The 21342-nt window shown below is 39.6% G+C and overlaps 1 protein-coding gene across 1 annotated transcript in view; it reads left to right on the forward strand.

Moving 5' to 3' along the window:
- cd109 (CD109 molecule) overlaps positions 1 to 21342 on the forward strand; it is a 51651-nt gene that overhangs the window by 21164 nt on the left and 9145 nt on the right. The window contains exons 10-28 of the mRNA XM_071202627.1: positions 964 to 1060; positions 1483 to 1627; positions 3098 to 3207; positions 3544 to 3819; positions 5003 to 5102; positions 5191 to 5255; positions 5541 to 5714; positions 6941 to 7090; positions 10623 to 10712; positions 11662 to 11731; positions 11839 to 11956; positions 12733 to 12850; positions 13985 to 14098; positions 15487 to 15705; positions 16488 to 16629; positions 18529 to 18705; positions 19031 to 19112; positions 20261 to 20489; positions 20720 to 20891. Of these exons, the coding sequence (XP_071058728.1) occupies positions 964 to 1060; positions 1483 to 1627; positions 3098 to 3207; positions 3544 to 3819; positions 5003 to 5102; positions 5191 to 5255; positions 5541 to 5714; positions 6941 to 7090; positions 10623 to 10712; positions 11662 to 11731; positions 11839 to 11956; positions 12733 to 12850; positions 13985 to 14098; positions 15487 to 15705; positions 16488 to 16629; positions 18529 to 18705; positions 19031 to 19112; positions 20261 to 20489; positions 20720 to 20891 (2648 nt within the window). The remainder of the gene's footprint in view (positions 1 to 963; positions 1061 to 1482; positions 1628 to 3097; positions 3208 to 3543; positions 3820 to 5002; positions 5103 to 5190; positions 5256 to 5540; positions 5715 to 6940; positions 7091 to 10622; positions 10713 to 11661; positions 11732 to 11838; positions 11957 to 12732; positions 12851 to 13984; positions 14099 to 15486; positions 15706 to 16487; positions 16630 to 18528; positions 18706 to 19030; positions 19113 to 20260; positions 20490 to 20719; positions 20892 to 21342) is intronic.

The raw sequence follows: 21342 nt of genomic DNA on the forward strand, positions 1-21342 counted from the left end.
TGTACTTGAGTAAAAGTAGAAGTACTCAGATCGTGTACTTGAGTAAAAGTAGAAGTACTCAGATCGTGTACTTGAGTAAAAGTAGAAGTACTCAGGTCTTGTACTTGAGTAAAAGTACAAGTACGCAGATCTTGCTTGAGTAAAAGTACAAGTACTCAGATCTTGTTCTTGAGTAAAAGTAGAAGTACTCAGATCTTGGTCTTCAGTAAAAGTAGAAGTACTCAGATCTTGGTCTTGAGTAAAAGTAGAAGTACTCAGATCTTGGTCTTGAGTAAAAGTAGAAGTACTCAGATATTGTACTTGAGTAAAAGTAGAAGTACTCAGGTCTTGTACTTGAGTGAAAGTAGAAGTACTCAGATCTTGTACTTTAGTAAAAGTAGAAGTACTCAGATTGTTAACTTTAGTTAAAGTAGATGTACTCAGATCTTTTACTTGAGTAAAAGTAGAAGTACTCAGATCTTGCTTGAGTAAAAGTACAAGTACTCAGATCTTGTTCTTGAGTAAAAGTAGAAGTACTCAGATCTTGGTCTTGAGTAAAAGTAGAAGTACTCAGATCTTGTTCTTGAGTAAAAGTAGAAGTACTCAGGTCTTGTACTTGTGTGAAAGTAGAAGTACTCAGACCTTGTACTTGAGTAAAAGTAGAAGTACCAGAGTGTAGGAATACTCTGTTACAGTAAAAGTCCTGCATTCAAAATGTTCCTCAAGTGAAAGTAGAAAGTATTCTCATCTAAATATAGTGAAAGACAGTGAAAGTAGTCATTGTGCAGATTGGTCCATTTCAGAATAATATATATATATGTTTTATAATGATTGATCATGAAAGTGTTCTCAAAGCTGGTGAAGGTGCCGCTAGTTTGAAAGACTTTGTAGACTGCAGGGTAGCGACACCATTTACCTCTGAACGGTAGTGGAGTAGAAGTACAAGAACCTCAACATTGTACTTGTGTGTGTTTCCACCCTCAGGTACGTGTATGGAAAGCCCGTTCAGGGACGCATGAATATAACGTTTATTCATAAGTTCCACGGTTTTGAAGAGGCTTATACCGAAGAAGGAGAAGAGGTGCGTCGTTTTAACATCCGAGAGAAATATTCATTATAATCTGATTTAAACAAACCATATCTAAGATCAAGATAGTTATGGGTTATTCAAGCAAAAATATATGATATTAGTATAAATAGATATGAGTTAAGAAACTGTTTTTACATACAGTAATAATATTTTAAAAAACATGCCATATGTCATGCCTTAAATCTAAAACCCTTTATTTTTTATATCAAGAAAAACTAATAATAAATGTATTAAAAATAAATAAAATGAGAAACAAAAAGTATAACATTGGACATTTTAGTTACCATATTAAAAGGGAATAATAAAAATAATAAAGACATGTTTTTCAAATGAAATAAAAAAATTATAATTACAATATCAGTTTAATTAATTTGATATAAAGTGAAAATGGCCTCACTGCTGCTTTGTTTCAGATTGACGGGGAGGCGGACTTCCTGTTCGATGTTCCCGACCACAGCTACCGTCCGAGGAGCAAGCGACAGTCAGAGATGTTCTACGAGGGGAACATGGAGGAGGAGGGTTTAGAAATCGTTGTTCACGTCACTGAACACCTCACAGGTAATCAGTTATATACATACTGATATACACCTGAACATCAGCAGGAGAGGACTCTTTAAAGTAGAGACACTACATACTGATATACACCTGAACATCAGCAGGCGAGGACTCTTTAAAGTAGAGACACTACATACTGATATACACCTGAACATCAGCAGGAGAGGACTCTTTAAAGTAGAGACACTACATACTGATATACACCTGAACATCAGCAGGAGAGGACTCTTTAAAGTAGAGACACTACATACTGATATACACCTGAACATCAGCAGGAGAGGACTCTTTAAAGTAGAGACACTACATACTGATATACGCCTGAACATCAGCAGGAGAGGACTCTTTAAAGTAGAGACACTACATACTGATATACACCTGAACATCAGCAGGAGAGGACTCTTTAAAGTAGAGACACTACATACTGATATACACCTGAACATCAGCAGGAGAGGACTCTTTGAAGTAGAGACACGACATACTGATATACACCTGAACATCAGCAGGAGAGGACTCTTTAAAGTAGAGACACGACATACTGATATACACCTGAACATCAGCAGGAGAGGACTCTTTAAAGTAGAGACACTACACACTGATATACACCTGAACATCAGCAGGAGAGGACTTTTTAAAGTAGAGACACACACATACTGATATACACCTGAACATCAGCAGGAGAGGACTCTTTAAAGTAGAGACACTACATACTGATATACACCTGAACATCAGCAGGAGAGGACTCTTTAAAGTAGAGACACTACATACTGATATACACCTGAACATCAGCTGGAGAGGACTCTTTAAAGTAGAGACACTACACACTGATATACACCTGAACATCAGCAGGAGAGGACTCTTTAAAGTAGAGACACTACATACTGATATACACCTGAACATCAGCAGGAGAGGACTCTTTAAAGTAGAGACACTACATACTGATATACACCTGAACATCAGCAGGAGAGGACTCTTTAAAGTAGAGACACTACATACTGATATACACCTGAACATCAGCAGGAGAGGACTCTTTAAAGTAGAGACACTACATACTGATACAGCTGCAGATGTAATTCACAGTGAGGAGACTGAAGTGAAGTCCTCTTTTATTGTGAAATGTTGATTCCATTATGTTTTATCTTCTAATATATTTATATCGTTCTACTTTTAGGCCAACAGATTCATAGATGAATAAAGGATTCTTTATTTACAACATGTTGTTAAAACAGCAGAATACAATCTCCTGATGGAACCAATGAGTTCCCGTGGAATCGCCCCAAATTGTTGGCTCCCAGGGTTTCAAGTTAATCCATAAATATGTATCTTTTAGTAACCGTTTAGTCTTATTGTTCCTCAAGCTCTTAGGCTCAAAGACAATCAGTGTTCGATTGTCTTACAACTAAATAAATAAGCTTTTATTTTTGAAACTTTTGTTTATTAATCTGATTTTAACGATGCGTCTCCTTGTTGTTTCAGGCCTCACGTATAGCAGCTCGACAAACGTGTCGTTGGCACAGTACAGATATGAGAGTTCGTTTCAGGACCATCCAAAAATACTGCGGCCCTCTCTGATGCTCCCTGTCACGGTGAGGAAAACTAATAATTTCGTAGTTTAAATCTATTTAAAATAATACACTTTAAATATTAGTTTACTGTATAAACTCCATTTCCCTAATTTAGTTTGTAATATTTTATTTTTTTTATGTTGAAACTTTCAAACCCGAGCTCATATACATAGATTTCTTACAAAATAACATCTATGAAAACTTGTATTTTCAGAGAAGACGCTATAATGAGCTTCACCTTTCCCCTATTTTCATTTCTCAGTACCAAAAGCATTTGTATAATTCCATATTATGTGATGTACCCAACATGTATTCAGTTCAAAAGGCATATTTTCAAAGGTTGTCTTTGTTTTATAGCTGAAAATCTCCACGTACAACGACGAGCCGCTGTCAAGGGAGGATCAGAGAAAGACCGTCCAGGTGTCGGTGATGCAGCGAAAGCGAAATCCATGGAGCTGGTCGTTAGACGAGAATAAAGAGATGGAGCCTCGTCGATCCAACACGTCGGAATCTCATGGAATAAAGGAGGAAGAGAAGATGGTGCTCGAAGAAATGGAGTTCCCCGTCCCAGCAGACGGGTTAATTCCCCTCAACATCCAGATAAAGAACGACACTGAAACGCTCACCATTGATGTGAGAGGATGTTTTTATCACCTTAAAACGTGCCCTTTAACAAAGACTGTCTTCAGTCTAACCCGTGCAACGTTAAGGCAACGTTATCGTCAATCTTTCAGTTTGTGTGTACAGACAGAGAGATCGAAATACCGTTTCCCACAATCCCGAATACAAAATACAAATATGTATAAAATATGTATGAAAATATGCATATATATACAATCAAAGACACATTTCTACATATGCACACATCAAGACCTAAATAAAAGCACAACAATCAATATATAGAAAATAACAGTCACTTCAATATCTTTGGGTTAAAATGAAAAATGCTAAAATAATTATTGACTGACATTGAGTGGCGTATCATCTGAGGAGACAAGAAGTACTTCATTGATCCCAATTTGGGAAATGTTTGTGTTGCAGCAGCTTAAAAAGACAAGGCATTGTACAATAAAGATTAAAAGCCAAGAATTGACAAATCAACAATAACAAGATATAAAGCAAGGTATTATATATAAGTATGTGACAGATTAAGCATAGAAGCTTAACAAAAACGTTTTTTAATAGATTTATGGAGCCAATTAAGGTCGATTAAAAAAAAAAGATTTGGATCAACCTTTTGAGGCTTCATTTTCTTCCAATCCTTTGCTTCCTGTTAGCAATATGAAGGTCAACCAAACATGCTTCACACGGCTGATTTAACCTCAGTCCTGACGGACTTCAAAAGTCAGATATTATACAATCAAACAAATAAATGAACACAAGGATAATTGTGTGTTATTGTTGAGTAAATAACAGTGTGTGTTTTAGAAAAGAATACAACATTACAGTAGAAGGAAAAAACGAGGAAGCAATACAGATGTCAGTTTCCTGAGCCCCTACTCTCCCCTTAACTGACGGCAACAAAAGTCCGACATTATTCAATTAAAATAAAGAAGTAAAAACAATAAGTGTGGCTTGATGTTGAGAAAGAAAAAGGTTGATAAACGCTGTGAGAATGGATCGCGGAGAGCATTTCTCCGCGATCCCAACTCGTCTATTACCAACAGTCATGGAGCTCTATGCAAGTCAATGGGACGCCCTGATAGGTGAAAATCGACGCTAACGGGCCCCCCACTGCGTTTGATTGTGACGCCAAGGGATCCTGACATAACGTCCCTATAGTACGAGTTGGGATTGAGAATGTGTTTGTTTTCAGGCGTATTTTGAGGACAGCCGTTCCACTCTACAGCTGTACAGCATCTACAAATCGCCCAGTCACTCCTACCTGCAGATTAAAACACCTGAACCTCCACAAGGTAAATATGAAACGTCTGGTAACATAATGTAAATACTTGTGTACCTAAAAATCATTCAATATATCATATAAACATATTCCTCTTCCTCAGGTTGGTTCCCCCTTGGAGCTTCACGTTGACAGCAACTTTCCAATGTCTGAGGTTCACTACATTGTAAGTACAATGTTAAAAACACTCATTTAATTAATATTTATAGTTCTTCTGAAGTTTATCTATTTATTTCATACTTGTTTTTAAAATAGTTTTATTATTTTGCTTCTAATCGTGTCTTAATGCACCGTTATACACCAAAGAATATGCATAGTGTGTACAGCTCCTTGACAATAAACCTTGGTGTTTTTCTGCCCCCTAGTGGCCTAAAAAAATCAATGAATGCAGTTTTGATTTGAAAATAGATAAGATAATGGCGGTTCTGACGTCTACCTTCTGTGTTCAAAGGTGATGTCCAGAGGTCAGGTGGTTTCTGCTGGGAAAAGCTCTGGTGTTGTAGTCCTGTTCCCAGAATCCACCTGGGCTCCTGTGGCCTGCATCATCGTTTACTGCGTGCATCCCAGTGGAGAGATCGTTAACAATGTCATGAATTTACCCATCACACAAACTCTACAAAACCAGGTGAGATATCGTCTCAGCTGTTTTAAATTATGGTTTGAAGAAGGACACAGTGATACTTAAGTTGTGTTATTCTTGCATTGTGAGTAAATGTGTTATTAAGTTAGTAAAACCAACGCACAGTAAAGTGAAGCTAATGCTAACTAGCGTTGTAATATCAAGTTGGTTTCATGAGCCTTAACTTTCAGGTAATCTGAAGCCAATTAAATGCATATAAGAATCCAAGTATCATATATCTAGCTCTAGTAGTTACTAGATTGGTTGCAAAAGAAGCTTTGACATCAGTATTTGTCTGGTGTTAGTGATATCAACCTTTCTTAATGGTAGTTTTAATGAGAATTATTATAAGCCGTTTTTGTTGTTTTGTTTTTGCGGAGGGATCTAGATCGGCATGAAGGCACATTATGCAATGTGCAATGTGGACATTATCCCGCGTATTACACATGGCCACATTCTCAACAAAGTAACGACATGACTCCCAATAATAATTGAAATGCTTTTATGGATTTAGAAAAATATTGTATTGATTTAAAAAATGGTTTTATGTATTGATTTAAATTGACATGCATCCGCTAAGAAAAGTAGTCCGTTGTTACTGTTTGAACTAACGTAACAACGGCAGGAACTGCTTCTATAGTGTTTTTGAGGAGCTTTTTGATTACAGATTTGAAAACATCGTTGCTTGCTTTAAAAGTATCACAATTCATTATGTCAAACCTTGAAAGATATCCCTGCCCTAATGCCAAAAGTAACTGGCAACTGAATATGTGTCGCCGTTTGATGATGAGGTCATTTGTTAAGATGTTCAAGGGGAGATATGCCCATTATCAGGATCAAACTAGTATTTGGGTTCCTAACAGGTGTGCATGCTTCAATATTGAAATTATAATAATTCTCATTCTGTCAGTCTGAAACTGTGTAAATGCTCAGTTTAGGCAAATATCTCCTTAAGCCATCCCTAAAAAGCAGATTTTTACAGCATTAGACTCACTGTATAAAGTTATATTTTATTTACGGCCAAAAAACTGGATTTTATAATTTGTCAACATTCAATACAAAAGTGAAATCTATCTACTTCATCCTCAGAGGAGAAAGAAGTTCTGCTGACAGTCTATATATTCATGAGAGGAAACAACTCGTCCTCCATCCCACCATCACACCATTAAACCCCCCAGTCCTTATGATACGTTGCCAAGACAATGTGATGATGGTAATGTGTTCGTTGGCAGGTGTCTCTGAGTTGGAGTGAATCAAAGACGAGGCCGACGGAGGAAGTCACTCTGAAGGTGAGCGTGGCAGAGAAACACTCTCTGGTCGGGATCCTGGTGGTCGACAAGGCCTCCAAGTTATTGGGATCCAACGACATCACCATGAAGACGGTAAGACATTCTCTTGTTTACAAGCACCAACTTTTTTCCATTTTGATAGAGATTCTGAACAGCAGCTTGTTTGTTTATTTACATGTAGTGGACATTCTGCAAAGAGTTCTGAGTCTTTGAGAGCAGAGTCTCAGTTAGATGTATTCACCTTCCTTTTGCATGCTAGTTATATTCACGTTCATTGTATGCAGCACCACTTCCTGTTTGTCTGGTTAGCTAGCTACCTAAAATTATCTATATTTGAACACGCTAGCTAACACTTGCTTACTAGTGTACTATGTAGTCTATGTAACTAGCTAGCTATCGTCAAACTGGTGATTCCAATAATTTGAATTCAAAGTACCGTACTTTTCGGACTATAAAGCGCACCGGCATATAAGCCGCAGCAGCTAAATTGTCCATCTGTCTCGCTCTCGTTCTGTCTCTCGGTTCCACTTTTACTTTGGTGCGCTACCTGTCTCACTCTTTTCCAGCCTCCAGCTTTTCCTGCTGGAGCCCGCCGCTTAAAGGTGGCGGGCGCGGACCGGTCATAGAGCCCATAGCGTTAAAGGTGGTTAATTTACCTGTAAGATCCATAGATTTAGGAGGTTCCCTAGTGGCCGTTAGCTGTACAAAGAAAATGGGGGGAAAAGTCGCGGCTTATAGTCCGAAAAGTACGGTATTATGTAATACCTCATGTGTAAACTAACAGTGTTATGGCAGTGAGAGTATTTATAAGAACATTGTTGACGTGTTTTTTGTACGTCAGCCAGTCGCTCTCACGAAGACAGCAGATCTTCAAGGCTCCTAAATATTAGTTATTTAGAGAAAGTTATTATAAGGAATCTAAATGGTTACGTTCTTGCCAGAAAAGTATTCAAACGTAAAGGTGGGGTAGGTAAGTTTGAGAAACCGGCTCTTAACATCCCGATAGTAATGAATATATTAAATGCTTTGACAATAAATCCATAAAACATTTCATCTGTGGAAGCCGTGGCGCTGTAAAAAGCTCGACCAATCATCTGAGCCGGCTAAAGTAACTGGATGGCCTACCTGCCTGTCAGCCTTCCATCGGGGCACAAACTTATCTCGTGCCCTCATTGGTCATGTGCGCGTTCCTGTGTGTTGGGGGAGGGGCTCTGTGAGGAAGTGGAAGATTTCCTCCGGCTGTGTATTTTCAAATTCTAGCGCACTCGAGCTGGTTTCTCCAAAATGACCTACCCCACCTTTAATGTAAGAAACCTTTAAGAAGACGTTTCTTTGAAAAGTAGAGCCACGCTCAGTAATTACACTTCATAAAACATAAAATACTGTTCATACTAATACTACTACTACTACATACATACTGTTGTTTAAAAACTGTTCAGATTGTATGTAAAGCGTTTTTGAGCATTAGGAAAAGCGCTATACAAATCCCATGTTTTATTATTAAAATAAGGCAATTCAAAAAGGCCTAGTTCAGGTAGAAAGTAAGGTGAATAGCATTCTGTTCTCTTCATAATAATAATTCATAATACTTTTATGAACTAGAAACAAGAAAAGCAGCGTGCTGGGTCTTCAGTCTGACCCTCAGTCAAGGAGATACATCTTAACAACTTAAGTTTCTGGTTTTTCAAAGACTGTTGATTGTCAAATTAGAGTTTAGTCATTTACAACAGTCCATCCAGTGATCTGTGAACACTCAAAGCTTGCAGAACTTCCCATGGGTCCTCTGTTGTTTAATATTTTCCAGCTTTATGTCCACCCATATTTCTCCTCACATCCCCTGCAGGTATTTCCATGAAACCCAATCTGCCTCCCAGGTATCGGTTCATTGTGAACTGAAGTGTTTTTACCCCAGCTCGGTCAAACAGGTTTTAAACAATAAGTGCAGGGATAGCAAAAGTACACACATCCTTTACTCAAGCAGAAGCACAGATACTCGTGTTTAAAAATACTCTGGTGAAAGTACTGACTAAACTTCTTTACTCAAGTCAAAGTAAAGAGGCTTTGAAGTGTACTTCAGTAAAAAGTACCCATAGCTAGCAGCTGCTTTAAAGAGTACCTGACCTCCCTTTATATCAATAGAACAATAATGTCATTGTTAGCTAATGAATGTTTCCATGGTGACCAACGGCAACATGACAACGTTTCCATTGGTCCCTCTTCTTTAGAGAAGACCAGGAAGTGATGGATACACGGATCGTGTTCCAACCAATAGGCACGCAGTGACTCTAAAGAATAATGACCACGCACCAACACACATTCAGACTAAAGGAACCAGCTGTTTGGAGAATGAGAGAAGTAGAAAGTACAGGTATTTGAGTTCAACATGAGAGAAGTAGAAAGTACAGGTATTTGTGTTCAACATGTGAGAAGTAGAAAGTACAAGTATTTGTGTTCAACATGAAAGAAGTAGAAAGTACAGGTATTTGTGTTCAACATGTGAGAAGTAGAAAGTACAGGTATTTGTGTTCAACATGTAAGAAGTAGAAATTACAGGTATTTGTGTTCAACATGTGAGAAGTAGAAAGTACAGGTATTTGTGTTCAACATGTAAGAAGTAGAAAGTACAGGTATTTGTGTTCAACATGTGAGAAGTAGAAAGTACAGGTATTTGAGTTCAACATGTAAGAAGTAGAAAGTACAGGTATTTGTGTTCAACATGTGAGAAGTAGAAAGTTCAGGTATTTGTGTTCAACATGTGAGAAGTAGAAAGTACAGGTATTTGAGTTCAACATGTAAGAAGTAGAAAGTACAGGTATTTGAGTTCAACATGTAAGAAGTAGAAAGTACAGGTATTTGAGTTCAACATGTAAGAAGTAGAAAGTACAGGTATTTGTGTTCAACATGTAAGAAGTAGAAAGTACAGGTATTTGAGTTCAACATGTAAGAAGTAGAAAGTACAGGTATTTGTGTTCAACATGTAAGAAGTAGAAAGTACAGGTATTTGAGTTCAACATGTAAGAAGTAGAAAGTACAGGTATTTGAGTTCAACATGTGAGAAGTAGAAAGTACAGGTATTTGAGTTCAACATGTAAGAAGTAGAAAGTACAGGTATTTGTGTTCAACATGTAAGAAGTAGAAAGTACAGGTATTTGAGTTCAACATGTAAGAAGTAGAAAGTACAGGTATTTGGGTTCAACATGAGAGAAGTAGAAAGTACAGGTATTTGAGTTCAACATGAGAGAAGTAGAAAGTACAGGTATTTGGGTTCAACATGAGAGAAGTAGAAAGTACAGGTATTCGGGTTCAACATGTAAGAAGTAGAAAGTACAGGTATTTGGGTTCAACATGAGAGAAGTAGAAAGTACAGGTATTTGAGTTCAACATGAGAGAAGTAGAAAGTACAGGTATTTGGGTTCACCATGTAAGAAGTCAAAGTAAAAAGTCGTCAGAAAAATAAGTAGTGGAGTAAAGTACTGATACCAGAAAAATGTACTTAAGTACAGTAACAAAGTATTTGTACTCCACTACTTCCCACCTCTGAATAAGTGCTCTCCCTGTATTGCTGCTCTTAGTGGGATACAACAGTAGCTGCTTATATCTTTGTTCATATCGTTCCCATTCACAGGTGCTGAAGGAGATGAAGGAGTACAGCGTTTCAACGGCCAACAACCGCTATGGGGAGATGACAATGGGAGATCCGTACTCCGTCTTCAAGGTTAGCCTCCTTAGAGACAGTATGGAAATCCTGTATCCAATCATCCTTAATCATGTTTTTGTGTTAATTAAGTCTAGCATTATACACTTTCCCTAGCTTGTCATTATTTTGACAAAGTATAGTATAGTATATTGTGTTATCTAGTTGGTAAATCCACTGCAGAGTGAAGTGGAGCTAATGCTAACTAGCCTAATCATTCACCGATCAGAAGCTTGACAATTGTTAAGGGAAAAGGATATTTAGAAAATCAATGATAATCAAAATCTTGTCTGTCCATACGTACTATACTTATCAAATTGACATTTTAGTTGCGTGACCATAGTAATTTGAGTAATCTGGAATCAAAGGTGGTAAAACCAGTGCACAGAGAATTGGAGATAACGCTAACTAGCTTAACTTTACGCCAATCAGAAGCTTGGGAGTGGTTTGTAAATTGGGGACGTTAGAGGTTAGCCTTTCAGGGTTTTAAATTGTATTTACTTGTTATTATTAACATCTAAATTATTATTGTTTAGTCAGTGTTGGGACCAAAAGTGACTTGGTTAGGATTAAGCAACCAAGAGGGGGATCATGGGTAAAAAAACAACAACGTCGGCACTGCAACATTTTGTATTCCTCTTGACGCTAGATGGGGCTTTGTCACTTGTAAGTAATGATTTGTTGTTTTAGACATTGACAAACTAAGATTTTACAAATAAAAACAAGCTGAAATGCAATATTACTAGTTATTTGAGTTAAGATGAAGCAGCGGCAAACATAAAGGTCTTCAGTCTTGATTTTAGAAGAAGTAGAGCTGTATATCAACCTTGATGTTACTAAAATAATGATAGTCTCTTTGCATTCAAGCCAAATGAATGTTGTTGAAGCTCCTTCTGAAGTACTTATAAGCCTTTAACCTAAATGTGGATTGAAATTAGTAGTTTTTTAAGTGTTTAATGTCTTTCTGCAGACATGTGACCTTGTGGTATTGACTGACGCCACTTTAAACATGATGAAGAATCCACTGATGGCTGAATTACGTAAGTTTTAACAATCAATGTTAATCAAAATCTTGCCTTTTCACATTCCCTATACACCTTTTGTGTCCATGCGATTCTAACACAAACGATCCTCGTTTTCTAAACAGCAGGCGAGGGAATATTTCACGGGACGGCGGTCGACGATTCAAATATGGATCATGGAGTGGAGCCACGAGAGCGCTGGAACTTTCCGGAGACCTGGATCTGGATGGACACATACACAGGGTAAAGCTTTAGAAAAATAATGAGAGCGGTGCAGGGATGTTGTATTTCTGTGTTGACCCTGAAGGCAGCATCTCCCTGGTCCAATGGGATTCCTCCATGTGATTTTAGATTATTGCAGAAAATAATGGTTTAAACAAACATTTATGATTTTTCCATATTTTGTTCAGCAGGATAATCTCCACATATTAACACCACTTCACATTCACTTTATGATTTCTAAAGTAAAATGCTAACAATAGGCTGTAAAGGAACTACAGCACGGTCACATGACTTCACGTCACCACCGCTAAGCTAAAGGTGGCTAATGTTGGGCTATAAAGGAACTACAGCACGGTCACATGACTTCACGTCACCACCGCTAAGCTAAAGGTGGCTAATGTTGGGCTATAAAGGAACTACAGCACGGTCACATGACTTCACGTCACCACCGCTAAGCTAAAGGTGGCTAATGTTGGGCTATAAAGGAACTACAGCACGGTCACATGACTTCATGTCACCACCACTAAGCTAAAGGTGGCTAATGTTGGGCTATAAAGGAACTACAGCACGGTCACATGACTTCACGTCACCACCGCTAAGCTAAAGGTGGCTAATGTTGGGCTATAAAGGAACTACAGCACGGTCACATGACTTCACGTCACCACCGCTAAGCTAAAGGTGGCTAATGTTGGCCGTGATGACATTTAGTCTTCTCATTTTGGGTTAAAACAATAGTGTCATATGTTAACCATTATTTCTATATTTATTAAAATATGTTTTTTGTCTGTTTTTCGCAGCGATTCAGACTCTGCAGATATTACTCTGACTGCACCTGACAGCATCACAACGTGGGAAGCCACCGCCTTCGTCATGTCTGAGAACCTCGGCCTTGGCATCGTAAACATGCCCGCTAAGGTATTTAATTCACTATAGTACAAGACTAAGTAATAATCCCCAAAATACAAGAGTAACCTTCTTAAAACCAATGTTTCTCTTTTCATTTAACCTTTTTCTTTGTTTTGGATAAGGGATGTCAATCGATTCAAATGCATGATGTTCACAGTTAACTAAATCCCAATGTCTTCATCTGTTTTGAATGTAGGCCTTAATTGGGATATTTTCCAAATCTTTGAAAACTTGATCAATTTGGGAGTGGACAAATATGATTGCTTTATACAAAATGTTTATTTATTATTATTGCAACAGTCCTAACTTTGACAGCCCTGTTTTGAAACGATCATGGATGTCTATAATTGTTATTTTTCTGACTTAGCTTCAAATCACTTTTTGACTTTCTGAATTCCTTTTTATTATTATTTGGAGTAAAAACAGCCATAATATAAAAAATGTGAGTATGTGTTTTGGTAGAAATTCCTAATATTATGCAATTTTCAACGTGGAAATACAATTATTATTGGTGTAAACCAGGAGGGTCAAACTCAATTTCATCGCGGGCCACATCAGCATTATGGTTGCACTCAAAGGGCCGGTTGTAACTTTAAGACTATATAAAAATACATATATAAATATTTAATATATATAAAATAATGTATTGTATGACATTATTGCCTCTGCTTTGGATTATTATCGGATAGGGTAAAAACTTCATAAATAACTACGTCTAGGGCAAATAATTGCAAGTCTCTTCAGTGAGAATGTCACAAAATGATTTTAAAAGAAAAGCCACATTCTGGAAAAAAAAAAAAAAAAGTGAGATTTTGGGGGAAAACGTGACATTTTTAAAAAAAGAGTAACATTTTCTAATTCTGAGAAAAAGGCAAATTCTAAGAAAAAAGGCATATTAAAAAAAAAAAAAAATCAGATGCATTGTGGGACATGTAGTTTATGAGCAACATGCTCCTGTAAAGTGGCATGTAACCATAATAAACTGATTATATTCTTTGCAAGCTCTTGTGGGCCAAATCAAATGAAGTGGCGGGCCGGATTTGGCCCCCGGGCCTTGAGTTTGCCACCCCTGGTATAAACCATGCATATTGCAGTCGTTAGTGTTTTTAAAACCTAATGCGTTCCCATGTGACCCTCCTGCAGCTCACAGTGTTCCAGGATTTCTTCCTGTCCTTGAACGTGCCGTCGTACATCATCCGAGGAGAGGAGCTTCTGCTGGAGATCGTTCTGTTCAACTACCTCTCTCAGGACCTGGAGGTCAGTTGGCTTTTTCATCCCAAAAAAACACTCAAGCAAATTGGATATCTGAGCATCAGAGATGGCAAAAGTACACACATCCTTTACTCAAGTAGAAGTGCTGATACTCGTGTTTAAAAATACTCTGGTGAAAGTAGAAGTACTGACTAAACTCCTTTACTCAAGTAAAAGTGAAGAAGTATGGGCTTTGAAATGTACTTCAGTAAAAAGCACCCACACAAATGTTTTTAAGGTATGGTAGATTGCTCTAAATCAGGGTTGTCAAACTCAATTTCATCGCGGGCTACATTCGCATAAAGGTTGCACTCAAAGGTTGTAACTTTATAAATATATAATATATTATATAAAATAATGTATTATTTTACATTATTGCCTCTGAATTAGATTATTATCGGATATGATAATAACTTAGGAATTAACTACGTCTGAAAGCAGAAGTCCAGGGCAAATTATAGCTTCAGTGCACATGTCACAAAACGAGATGCATTGTGGGACATGTAGTTTATGGGCAACCTGCTTCTGTAAAGTGGCATGTAACCGTATAATAAACATATTATATTCTTTGCAAGCTCTTGCGGGGCCTCATAAAATGAAGTCGCGGGCCGGATTTGGCCCCCAGGCCTTGAGTTTGACACCCCTGCTCTAAATACTATAATACCCACAATTATCTCACCTACTGTTGCATAGAAAGCCAGTTAGAGCTGTATCAATTTCAGATAGCTTTGTTTCTTCAGTAAGGAACAAAATACAGATATATAGTTACTGAGTTCATACATTTGTATTTAAAAAAACTTCCTTAGCATTCCTCTAAATATCATGTTTTATTTCATAGGAACTATTTAAATGTATTTTTCGGACTCTTAAACACATTTCGACGAGCAGCATTGATATATGTATCTATTATTGTTTATTGAAAAGTAAGGTCTTAATCGCTGCCGACCACGTTTATTGTTTTGTATTTTTAAACATTTTAGATTTCGGCCACTCAATTGATTTGTACTCCTCAGACGTGAAGATACATCTTCTTAAAATCTCTTGAGTCTGACGGTGTGATATATATTTCCGTGTGTTCAGGTGTTGGATTACGTGTGTGAGGAGTGAATGTGGTTCTCAGGGTCCGACATGTGTTGTGTTTCATGCTCTTATCTACTGTGGCATCAGTGATTTACTGCTGCAGTCATTATTACAAGACAACCTTTATTCTCTATAATCTTTCAATCGTTAAACACATAAAAGCTTCTAAAAGTAGCTTCCCAAAAGAGCAAGAAGTCGGTCTTGAATCTGATATTTTCCTACAACAACGTGGCTCTGTTGTGTCCTCGCCCTCCCTTTGGTATTGTGTGTTTCATGTGATCTGGGTGGGTCTTCCTTTGTCTCTCCGTCTGCAGGTCAGGGTGATAGTTGCCGAGAGCGACACCTTTGAGTTTGTGTTCCCGGACAATGGAGAGCTTCCGATGACAAATGTTCGCAACGTGTCCGTTGGGAGTCAGCGCGGCGCGTCTGTCCTCATTCCCATCAGGCCGCTGGTCCTCGGGGAGATCAGCGTCTCCGTGAAAGCTCTGTCAGCGGCGGCATCCGACACTGTGACCAAAATGGTGCTCGTCAAGGTGAACATCAAAGAAACAGGAAGTAAAATAATGTGACTGCAGTGAAGAAACTCCACAACGAGATGATAGAGGTCCATTGACGTACATTTTGTATATATAGCACACAGAATCTGCACAATTGGTTAGGTTTAAAGAAGCTTAAAGATGCCCTCCATAAATATATATACCGGCTTACCCAAATCACACGGTGGAAGTCAGAAATGGGAAGTTAAATAATGTTGTTTCAATGGAGGGAGTTCAAAATGAGATATTTGAGAGCCATTAAGTTACATTTTGTGGTTTAAAACAGTAAAAAAAAACACAAAATCTGCAAGATACGTTTATGTTTAATTATGCATTCCTTCAATATATATATATATATACCGTTAAATAACGTTGTTTCAATGGAGATATTGAGGTCCATTGAGGTACATTTTGTAGTATAAATAGCACACAGAATCTGCTAAATGTGTACGTTTGAAGACGTTTATCGATGCCACCCATGAATATATACCGGCTTACCCAAACAGGAAGGATAAGAGCTTTTTCAAAGATGCATCATTGTGTGACAGCTTATGCAAATCCCAAGACATGTGTGTTTCATATTGATTTGAGCAGAAGCAATTAGATCTGAGGCTTTGAAGTGAAAGGGAAAGAAGTGAGCAGCGAGATGTAAAAGCTGTCAGTTTGTTCATCAGATCTGTCAACGTGTTCGTCTCAACGCGCCTGATCTCCTTCACAGAAGTCTTCCTCACCCCGTGTGTTTGTGTCTGGGTGTTTCTCTTGCGATGCTTCCTCTGCAGGCTGAAGGTCTCGAGCAGTCGTTCTCCTCCTCGATGCTTCTTGAGGTTTCTCCGTCTCAGCCGAGTGCTTCCAGAGAGATCAGCTTCTCCTTCCCTGCAGACGTTGTTGAGGGCAGCGAGAGAGCCACAGTAACCGTCGGCGGTATGTAAACACACACAAAAACCCTTGAGTCACGACCTGCTGGGAAACAAACACAGATCCATGCGCACCTGAGGTCTTTGGATTCCTGTCGAATACAAGACTACAGTTGAACACTTGACGAACTAGACACGATATACCTTGATCCAACATGGCGGTGCGGGGATGAGTCCTTACACCTGGGAATGAGTCAGCATGTTAGCCCTGCTTATTCCCCTGTCCTTCAGTTTTTTATGTCCTCGGGTCCTTTTGGATTGGAAATAAAAGTAATGCATATCTTCAAACTTGCGGTGGATGAGTCATACAGAGCTGCAGGAATGAGTCCCTGAACCCGGAAATGAGTTAGCATGTTAGCACTGACGAGACTTTAACTTATTGTTCTGCTGGTGTATCTAAAAATGGTGGTGACGTGAAGTCATGTGACCGTGCTGTAGTTCCTTTATAGCCCAACTTTAGCCTCCTTTAGCTTAGCGGTGGTGACGTGAAGTCATGTGACCGTGCTGTAGTTCCTTTATAGCCCAACATTAGCCTCCTTTAGCTTAGCGGTGGTGACGTGAAGTCATGTGACCGTGCTGTAGTTCCTTTATAGCCCAACATTAGCCTCCTTTAGCTTAGTGGTGGTGACGTGAAATCAAGTGACCATGCTGTAGTTCCTTTATAGCCCAACATTAGCCTCCTTTAGCTTAGCGGTGGTGACGTGAAGTCATGTGACCATGCTGTCATTCCTTTATAGCCCAACATTAGCCTCCTTTAGCTTAGCGGTGGTGACGTGAAGTCATGTGACCGTGCTGTAGTTCCTTTATAACCCAACAGTAGCCGCCTTCAGCTTAGTGGTGGTGACGTGAAGTCATGTGACCATGCTGTAGTTCCTTTATAGCCCAACATTAGCCTCCTTTAGCTTAGCGGTGGTGACGTGAAGTCATGTGACCGTGCTGTAGTTCCTTTATATCCCCTTCATCACAGAGAGAACTATCGCCGCTTTCTATTTTTTGTGGGGATGTTAAAAGTAGCTGGATTAATTACCACTATAAAAAAAGTTATGAAAGGGTAGTTTTAGACTAGAATCTCTCGAAACAACGTCCCTTTTCTGATGTCGACACTTAATGCACAAGGAATGCTGTTGTCAAGTGCAGTGGCGTTTTTATATGTACCAAAGTGGTGGGGCACAAAAAACTTAGATGTCTATAAGCTTCTGCAGTGAGGTTCATGGCTGGCGAGGCACTGGCTCTGACTTTACTAATATTATATTTTGACCTAAATCAAAATATAATATTTTCAAAAGCCTCTTTAGTCTGATGCTTCAATTAATTTGAAACAGACAGTTCAACAGAAGGATACCCAAAACATGTAATTTTATCATTTAAATATTGAATTGTTCTCTCTTAGTAAGATCCCATTTTCAATAAAATTGCGGTCTTACCTTGACTTGAAGATGAAGTCCATTTGCCTATCCCTCTGGACAAACATCTCTATTACTTGTTTGTAAAAGTCCTCCTTATCTTCTTGTAGTTTCAAAACTCTATCATAAATCTAATCGATAGATTTTTTTATTCGAAAATGATAAAAGTAGGGTAGACATGTGGATATTATCCGGCTGAACAAAGCATACATTTAGGTACGTTTCCCACAGATCTTATTTCAAGCTATTTTCTAAAATCCTATGGAGAAATCTCATTGCTTTTTTGTGGAGGGAAGCCATGCGCAGCTTACTTCCCTTACTTACGCGTCACTGCAGCTCTCTCGTCTCCTCTTCACACACCACACTTTTCGCGGCACACGTTTCTTACCTGCCCCTAATGACCAGTCGCCACTGGTCACATGTATGTAATCTGACTGGGGTGCCGTATATTAGCATTCTGGGCTTTCTGGGTAACCCTGATGGATGTTCTCTCTGTGATGAAGGGGATATTCTCGGCCCGTCCATCAGCGGTCTCGGTTCTCTGATCAAGCTGCCGTACGGATGCGGGGAACAGAACATGATCAACTTCGCTCCGAACATCTTCGTCCTGCAGTATCTGAGCGCTGTGGGGCGGGCGGACCCCGAGACCACCACCAGAGCCACTGACTTCATGAAGAAGGGTAAACACGGTTCCTAAGAGTTTTTGTCTTTTTGTTTTTAGCTGTTAAGGTTATTTGTATAGTTACATTTTAAATATTTTATTCCATTCTATTTCAATGTAAATACTGCTATATTTTAGTTTATTATATTTGTATTATTTTCTTATGTTATTATAGTTTTCTTAAAATAGTTCTATCTGTGAAAAAATATATAATATAACCAATAAAAAGAGAGGATGTGTGATCGTGTTCTCTGTTCAGTGACACTACAGTTGAATCTAATTAAACTTATGCACCAAATTATTTCCATGTGGCAACAAACGTGATTGTGATTGATGTCCTGCAGGTTACGAGGGAGAGCTGTCCTATCAGAGAGACGACGGGTCCTTCAGTGCGTTCGGAGACAGGGACTCCTCTGGAAGCACCTGGTGAGTCTATCGTTCTTCATATACCTGCAGCATAAAGAACATGAACGCCTCCTCAACAACCTCTCATATTTAAGATCTCCTATCATGGTATTTGTAGGCATATATTCTGGGTCTCAGATATATCAAAATATATTAAAAAACATGTCTATGAAGTGTTTTGCTCAAAACACCAAACAGATCATGCATTTTAGACATTCCTCATATCCCTCTGTTTCAGCCCTGTTAGAGAAACGCTGATTCTGGGTCCTTGGCTTTAAAAAGAAAGGTTAGCTCTAAGTGTTAGCTTGCTAATGTAAACACAGACCATATTACGTCCAAAACACGTCTCATAGCTTCTGACAGCAACGTTTCTGATTGGCCCGTGGGGGTAAAGCCCGCCCACATTTCAGATATGACGTCGTATCAGCAGCAAATCTGGATCAGCTCCGTTGTTCCCCCGTTTTTAGAGATGTGGGTACGGAGGAAAAGAGAGAGGGGTTTATTTCCTGACACTTTGTGAGTCTCCTGACACACCGGACACACACCGGACACACACCGGACACACACACCGGACACACACCGGACACACACCGGACACACACCGGACACACACCGGACACACACCGGACACACACCGGACACACACCGTTATGTAGAAAATACATCACAAAGGGCATTGTGCATGATAGCAGACCTTTATAATCTGTTAATACATTTCTTAACCTTCAGTCTCAGGATCCATGTACCGTACTTTTCGGACTATAAAGCGCACCTGCATATAAGCCGCAGCAGCTGAATTGTCCATCTGTCTTGCTCTCGTTCTGTCTCTCGGTTCCACTTTCACTTTGGCACTACCTGTCTCACTCTTTTCCGGCCTCCAGCTTTCCCTGCTGGAGCCCGCCGCTTAGAGGTGGCGGGCGCGGACCGGTCCTAGAGCCCATAGCGTTAAAGGTGGTTAATTTTACCTGTAAAACCCATAGATTTAGGAGGTTCCCTAGTGGCCGTTAGCTGTACAAACAAAATGGGGGAAAAAGTCGCGGCTTATAGTCCGAAAAGTACGGTATCTGTGATCCTCTCCAGAATGGAAGCAGTCATCACACACAGAGCATCAAGTAGTTCCTGAGTACTTTCACTATTTTCCCAACAGTATCCATCCTCTCTCTCCCCAGGCTCTCAGCGTTCGTGCTGCGATGTTTCCTTCAGGCGCGGCCCTTCATCCGCATCGACCCCCACGTGCTGCAGAGAGCTGCTGTTTGGCTGAGGGCCCAGCAGGGGGAGGATGGGAGATACCTGGAGCCGGGGAGGGTGATTCACTCCGAGCTGCAAGGAGGCCTCGATGGCCCCGTGTCCCTCACTGCCTACGTTTTAATCGCCCTGCTGGAAGACAGCCACATCAGGGTGAGAGGACACTGGTGATCCGGGTTCAAGTTTTAATCTGAGCTTTATGGGACTCTTTAAAGCGGTCAGGTATCTTCTGCTCTCATATACGATGTTTCTGCTGCTGCCCTGCTCCTTGTCTCACAGGCTGAGTACAGCAGTCAGGTATCTTCTGCTCTGATATAAGATGTTGCATGCTTCCTCACACTGTGTCCTCATGCCTTGCGGTTGCCCTGCTCCTTGTCTCACAGGCTGAGTACAGCGGTCAGGTATCTTCTGCTCTGATATTCCTGGAGACTCGTCTGGCTCTCGGTGTTTCCAGTAACTACAGCCTCAGTCTGCTCTGCTACGCCCTCGCTCTGTCCAACAGCTCCACCGCAGAGACGGCTCTGAGCCAGCTGATTGGACGAGCTGAGATGAGAGGTACCATATAGTGGGGCAACAAAGTATTTAGTCAGCCACCAATTGTGCAAGTTCTCCCACTTAAAAAGATGAGAGGCCTGTAATTTTCATCCCAGGTACACTTCAACTATGAGAGACAGAATGAGAAACAAATCCAGAAAATCACATTGTCTGATTTTTAAAGAATTTATTTGCAAATTATGCTGGAAAATAAGTATTTGGTCAATAACAAAAGTTCATCTCAATACTTTGTTACATACCCTTTGTTGGCAATGACAGAGGTCAAACGTTTTCTGTAAGTCTTCAAAAGGTTTTCACTGTTGCTGGTATTTCTGGCCCATTCCTCCATGCAGATCTCCTCTAGAGCAGTGATGTTTTGGGGCTGTCGCTGGGCAACACGGACTTTCAACTCCCTCCAAAGATTTTCTATGGGGTTGAGATCTGGAGACTGGCTAGGCCACTCCAGGACTGT

Source organism: Pseudochaenichthys georgianus, unplaced genomic scaffold, assembly GCF_902827115.2.
Source record: "Pseudochaenichthys georgianus unplaced genomic scaffold, fPseGeo1.2 scaffold_643_arrow_ctg1, whole genome shotgun sequence".
NCBI classification, from domain to species: domain Eukaryota; kingdom Metazoa; phylum Chordata; class Actinopteri; order Perciformes; family Channichthyidae; genus Pseudochaenichthys; species Pseudochaenichthys georgianus.